This window comes from Cyprinodon variegatus, unplaced genomic scaffold (genome assembly GCF_000732505.1).
Source record: "Cyprinodon variegatus isolate N-32 unplaced genomic scaffold, C_variegatus-1.0 Scaffold472, whole genome shotgun sequence".
NCBI lineage: Eukaryota > Metazoa > Chordata > Actinopteri > Cyprinodontiformes > Cyprinodontidae > Cyprinodon > Cyprinodon variegatus.
In genome coordinates, this window is record NW_015150925.1 from 112,544 (window position 1) to 119,104 (window position 6,561).

At 45.5% G+C, this 6,561-nt stretch overlaps 2 protein-coding genes across 2 annotated transcripts in view; one reads left to right on the forward strand and one right to left on the reverse strand.

The window, feature by feature from the left end:
- The window catches only part of psmb2 (proteasome subunit beta 2), an 8,922-nt gene extending 5,318 nt beyond the window's left edge, over positions 1-3,604 (reverse strand). Inside the window, exons 1-3 of the mRNA XM_015389795.1 lie at positions 3,385-3,604; positions 1,704-1,826; positions 1,558-1,628 (exon numbers count right to left, since the gene is read on the reverse strand). Coding sequence (XP_015245281.1) covers positions 1,558-1,628; positions 1,704-1,826; positions 3,385-3,475 — 285 coding nt within the window. The 5' untranslated portion in view covers positions 3,476-3,604. The remainder of the gene's footprint in view (positions 1-1,557; positions 1,629-1,703; positions 1,827-3,384) is intronic.
- On the forward strand, positions 3,570-4,612 carry cdca5 (cell division cycle associated 5). The gene has a single exon (XM_015389793.1). It carries the CDS (start codon positions 3,715-3,717, stop codon positions 4,501-4,503), a length of 789 nt encoding a protein of 262 aa, XP_015245279.1. The 5' UTR covers positions 3,570-3,714; the 3' UTR covers positions 4,504-4,612.
- The last annotated feature ends 1,949 nt before the right edge of the window (positions 4,613-6,561 follow it).

Here is a 6,561-nt window from a genome sequence, read left to right on the forward strand (position 1 = left end):
TGTCCTTCCTGGTTCACTAATAATCAGACTAATATCAGCTACCAGCATGGAGGCTCTGCTGATTGATCACCTTCTGATTCACCACGCATTGCTGGATTATTGATGGATTATTGATGGATTATTGATGGATTATTGATGGATTATTGATGGATTATTGATGGATTATTAATGGATTATTGATGGATTATTGATGGATTATTTGCTTATTCAGTCATTGATGTTTGCTCTAAAATAATCACATAGCAGAGGTAGAACCTCATTCTCCCAGCAAACATACAACAATTTAGTTTCTCATTTCTAGAGACATATTTCTCTCCCTAACTCTCACACTGGAAGGTTTTGTCACCTGATGGGAAAGAAATTAAACCACAATCTTTATATCGGGCCGGTTTATCCCCACATCTATTCACTAACATCCTGGTCAGGTTACAGACAACAAACGTGTGGAAGCAAATATTTCAGAGGAACAAATGAAATCACCACCAACATGTTTACTGTTTATTTCTCCCATGGTGGAAAACAGCGAATATAAAAACATTTACTCTTTATTTGCCAAAGATAAACGAGGAACCAAATATTTGGGATGTTTTTGATCATGTCTGCTAGGAAGTGTGTTGGTGGTGGGCGTGAACGCAGGGAGGATCCATCACTCACCTTCTGGCTCACCCTATGATGGGGATGAAGTCTGGAGGAGAACTGACGGTTTCCTCCTGTGAACCCCCTTTATACCAAAACGCTGCCAATACGCCATTATACAGTAGCTGGAAGTTAGAAACACGTTCAGCGCTCGTCTGGAACACGGCAGATACGCTGATATGTTGGAGAGAAGTTCTGGATAAGTTACGCAGAGGTTTAGGATCAGCTAGACGCCACGACTGATGAGGAACTGACACTGAACGGATGTTCATCAGATAACTGACCTGGAACTGATGGCCCACGGATGGCGTACATCAACGACGTACTCGCCGTATGTCGCCATGTTTCAGCGTACCCATAACTCCTCCAGTGTACGCCAGCTTTTTCGTACGTACGCTGTCTAACTCGTGCAGAAATATTTGGTTCCTGCGTATCTTTGGCTAATAAAGCGTAAAGGTTCTGATGGGCCTCTGGCTGCACAGCGATCCGACGCAGGAAGCAGAACTTCAGACTGGATAGAAACTCATCCAATCATTTCTGTTTAGGATTTCTTTCTTATTGATCTGATGGAAAAATCTAGTTTTTATTTTCTATGAAACAGAATCCTCAAGTTCCAAGAAACCAGACCTGAGATATCCCACTCTACATGTAGCAGATCTATAAACCAGCTTCAGTTCCTGGAAACGAATAGAAATGAGAGGTTTGTGCATCTCTACCATCAGCTGGTCCTTCCTCCCTCATCCAGCAGAGCTCGGTTCTGGGAGTACTGGGAGTACTGGGAAACCCAGAGTGGACCAGGTTGGTATCGGCCTACGTCTCTGGAACGACCCCACCCCCAGCCAGCAGCCCACCCAGGTCACCATGGCAACATGCTGTCATTTTCAGAGCTTTCTGTTCTCTGCAGGCAGTCAGAATAGTTACCCTGCTCCGGAGGTAGTCTGCGAGGTTCTTCCGTGTGAAGTTGGCAGCTGCTGAGGGACTCAGTTCATAACCTGGAAATCAGAGCAGGGAAAACGTGAAGAAGCAGGAGGCGTCAGGATGAGCCGGTCGGGCGACGATGGACCCACCGTTCCTCATCTTGTAGAGCTGAACGTTCTTCTGGATGTACTCAGCAAACTGCACCGTGTCTCCTGCCTCCCCCACACACAGTAGCAGGATCTTCTCACTCAGCTTGAACATCTTGTCATAGTCTGAAAAAAAACAGAGCCGCAAGTTTAATCGACCGAAGCCGGACCCGACCGGACCGGGTCAGAGGAGTCCGTATGGAGCCCATGGGTCAACTTTACAAACTAATCTAGTTTTTCTTTGCACCGTTTCTATGGTTGAAAGCAGGATTCTTCCACTGCTGCCTAATGAATGCGGCTCTGCTTCGAACCCGGAACTCTGAGATCATTCAGGCGTCTGGTTCAGCTTCGCTCTGATCCCAGAGATCTGCAGCCTGTGGCTCTTAAAAAACCACAAAGACGAACCTTTGGAAGAATAGATCTACCAACAGATGTTGGTCCGTTGACTAATTGCGTTAATTTTCCAAAATGAATTGAATCTAACTATAACATTAATATATATATTTATAGCTTTTAAAGTAGGAAAAAGTTAGTTTTTTAACAGAATTTTCTGCATCGGAAAATTATTTTTTCCTTTTTTGCAAGTTTTTTCCTTTCATTTTAAAACCTTAGATTTGAAATAGAGATTATAAAAAAAAGACAGATTTTTGTGGATAGTTATTGAATAAAAGTCATCTTTTCCTCTCTTTAAAACTTAATGTTTGCTTCTCTTTTATTAGCAGGGCTGAATGTAAAAACAGCTCTCTGGATTGTGTGAAGCGCAGTCCCAAAACACCCCCTCCCCCACCTGTTGCTACGTTCTTTAGCAATGTATTTTTCTTTCAGGCCAGGCAGTGGGGACCTCAGAGGACCTGCTGGCTGCCATGGTGCCTCTGCATGTTTTAAACGGCCTGCAGCTCCAACACACCCCCACCTAGTGGCTGAACTTCCCCTGCAGGCGATGGCCGCTTCCTGGGCCCATAACTGGGAATGCTTTAAGTTTTATCAGGATTTATTTGATTCATTGAGACACAATAATCTAAACTAAATTATGTTTGTAACCCACAACTAAACCACATCAGTTAACTTTGGTGCCTTCTTGGATTCAGCTGGAGAAATTTCACTGAAATGAGTATTTATGAGTCATTTTCTTTACTTATTTCTAAGGTCAGTCCATCTCTGCTTAGATCTCATCCTTAGACCTGACCTCCCACTGATGCTTGATGTGTTTATTATTGTCCTGTTCGATCAGAGGATCAGGTGTAGCGTCCCTCTGATCAGCTGATGATTCTTCAGTGATTAATTCTCTGCCAGATCAGATCCAGTCATGACTTTCAGTTTCAGTGCGAAGCCAGGCAGCTCTGAGCTGCTTCTGATGGCGTTAGATTGAGGAGGAAACATCCAGGCTAACAGAACAAGAAGTTCACTTAAATCTGATTCCAGCATAAAAGGAAACAGAAATGCTGTTGAATAAAACTACAACAATAACAAACCTGATAGTAGCAGCGCTATTAGCTCATTTACTTCACAATTTCACAGCAGTTTACTATAGTTTATCACCTCTAAAGCACATTTAGATGTTATATTTACATAGATAAAAACTTTAAACCAGGTCAAGCTGTTATAAAGCACAAGTTAAAAAGTAGAGGAAGCCTGAAAAGCACCGGCGAAAGAAATGCTAAGCTAAGCTAACGGATTAGCATACCGTGTTTCATCTGAATAATGCTGCTAGCGGCCACATTATCAGCGGCGACCAGCACGTAGTCCGGCCCCTGAATCCCGATTAAATATTCCATGATGTCCGGCAAGCAAAATGTGGATTATTAGGAAAAAACAAGGAGGCTGAAACCGCGTTGGAGCTCCTGCTCTTCAGATTACACAGCAAAAGTGGGGAGCTTCACCGTCGCCTAATGATTGCGTCATCAGCAGGTCTCCGCGTCAAAAGGCGGGTAATTTTAAAACCAGGCTGCTGTGTTTGTTTCGGCGGCCGCAGATCTGAGCAGATTACCGAGAAAAGAAGCGGGATTTTACCGGGATGAGCGAAGGGACGCCCCGCACCGCCATGGCGGAGGCCAACCACCTCCAAGCCTCCCAGCGGAGAACTTCTCCTCGGTTTGGATCCGCAGGAGCTCCGAGGGAAAGAAGCGCCAAGATGGCGCCTGGAGAGAAGCGCTCCATCACTGTGAGGAAGATCGCTCCCAGGAAAACCACCGCTCTGTCCGACAGCAACAAGGAAAACACCCCGAAGAACCACCGGGAGAGCAAGGTCACCACACCGAAGTCTGGACCGGACCGTCCGACCTCCTCAGCCGGGAAGAGGAACCAGCGGCAGGCCGCCGCACCTTCACCCATCCGCGGTCCCTCCTCTACCGGGAAGAGAAACCAGCAGCAGGCCGCCGCACCCTCACCCATCCTGGCCTCCTCTCCCCCGGCCTCCTCCCAGCCTCCGGATCTCCAGGACTCTGTCTGGACGCAGAAGGTCCGCCGCTCCTACAGCAGGATCAGCGACTCCTCGCTCCACAGCCCCGGGAACAGGGAGGATCTGTTCGGCTTCGAGAGGCTCCACACACCGGAGGTGGTCCGGAGCCGGGTGGAGCATTCCAGGGGCGCTCTGGAGGTTTCTGGGTCACTGGTGTCTATGCTGGAGGCCGATGAATGCTGCCCCGAACCGGACCCCAACATTCCCGGGGTGGCGGTGGTGAAGGAGAAGAGGAGCAGGAGGAGGAGAGTCCAGCCGATCGACTCCCAGCAGGTGGAGGTTCTGGTGGCTCAGATGAACGCAGAGTTCCAGGAGGCGGAGGAGTTCGAGCTGGTGGTGGAGTGACCCGTGGGCCCAGGACGGACAGACCCACCGGGACTACGGACCCACCGGGACGGACAGACCCACCGGGACTACGGACCCACCGGGACGGACAGACCCACCGGGACTACGGACCCACCGGGACGGACAGACCCACCGGGACGGACGGACCCACTGGGACTACAGAACTATAAGGGGGGGGGGGGTTATTTTATGTCTTTGTTTCTAACTGAACGGAACCAGCAGGTTCTACTGGATCTAGATCTGAGGAGAACTGCTGTAAACCTCTTTGGGCAGATCTAGAAATATTCTGATAGATTTAGTTAGAATCTGATTTTCCTGCAGATGATGGAAAAAATCCCAAGCAGGTTATTTTCTGTATTAAATGATTTCAGAAAGATGAACGTTGTTCTGATTTGCTTTGAATAAACCCAGAATGAGGAGAATCAGAACTCCTGCTTGGAGGAGGCGCAGCTCCTTCCTTCAGTCTCCTGCTGCATCCTCTCCTCATCCGCTGGATCTACGCTCCTACCCTCATCTATGAGCAAAGAGCGAGATCCTGGAATCTAGTGGTTTCCTCAGAGGGATCGGGTTCCTCCTGGTGGGACCTCCTCAGTCCTGCTCCTCAGGTGTCACCTCCCTGTGAGGTTTAGGTTTCTGCTGAATTGGAATCAGATGCTCTGCAGCAGAGAAGCATCTAAAACCTGCAGAGAGGAAGTATATTATTGTATTATTTAAAATGCATTACATGATAACGCAGTAGAAACATTAAACAATTGTTTTAAAGTAACTAAATCTGCGAAAGTAATGCATGAATCGTTTTTATAGATATTATAACCAAAGTCCAGCCTTGGAATAACAAAGCTTAGTCCTGGATCCAGTTTCTAAGCCTCACATGTGAACGATTTTAGTGACTCTGTAAAACGATGAAAGATGAGATGAAATGAACTTTATGATCCCAGAAGCTGCAGCTGAAGATCTGTGGGGGGGGGGGGGTCGTTGCCCTGCATGTCGGCCATGATGAGGTTTCTGCACAGACTGGATGTTTTCCTGCTCTGGAATCAATCTGTAAAATCCTCCTAATTAATCTGAGAAACAGGAACATAAAGCTGTTAAATCGAGCCGTCTGAGTCTGAGGAGCTTCCATCCTGCAGCCTTTGGATGCATCTCTGCTCTAACAGCAGCAGCGTCCATCCATCCGGCTCTACGGAGGCCTGCAGGAGACATTCGGGTCAGGAGTTCTTGTTTTTTCTGAATCCAGGAATAAACACCAACAAGAAGCTAAAGATGTTTGGAATCAGGAGAGAAATAAAACCTCAACAGGCCATAAATTCAGTATAATAATAAACTATTATTGTTAAATGATGTTTCTGTGTTCGTCTCTGACTGGAACCTGAAGTCTGCTTTCAAAATAAAAGTCTACTGATTGGAAACTAAATAAAATTATTGATTTAATACTTTTTTTTGTTATTTTGATCATTGGGTTTGTCTGCATGTTTTTCACATCTAATTCAATTATTTAGATCAAAAATGTATTTTTTGTGTCTCAGACTTCCAGGTCTTTTAATCAGTGGTGGAAAAAGTACTCAGCAGTAATACTTGAGTAAAAGTATTTATACTTGTAGTGAAATCTTAGTCAACTACAAGAAAAAGTTTCTCAGTTAAACATCTACTGAGGTTAAAGTATTAAAGTTCTCACTTTAAAACTACTTAATATGTGACGAGTTGGGAGTGAGACTGTTGAATTAAATATATCAGAACACTAGAGTCATTTTAAAGAACCTGTAACTTTCAGAAACCACCTGATGTAATGATGCGTAGAACCACATGATATAGATTCTACACCAACCTGGAAAGAACTGCAGCAGAGAGACGCCAGAAAAAAGAATCAGTTATTTTGATTAGGATTTTTTTTTTTTTTAAACAAACCAAATAGAAAACAGGAGAGTCTCTATTCTCCTCATTCTTGCTCTATAGATTAGAGGTCAAAGGTTAAATCTAGTTGGGAAATGATCAAGCAGCCTGGTTGGAAAAGCTTCACTGTTGGAGCTTCATTAGAAAATGGAAGATTTGAGGTTTTCT

What these genes read in the sequence shown, in the direction of transcription:
- cdca5 (XM_015389793.1), top strand. Translation starts at nt 3,715, where the DNA reads ATGAGCGAAGGGACGCCCCGCACCGCCATGGCGGAGGCCAACCACCTC.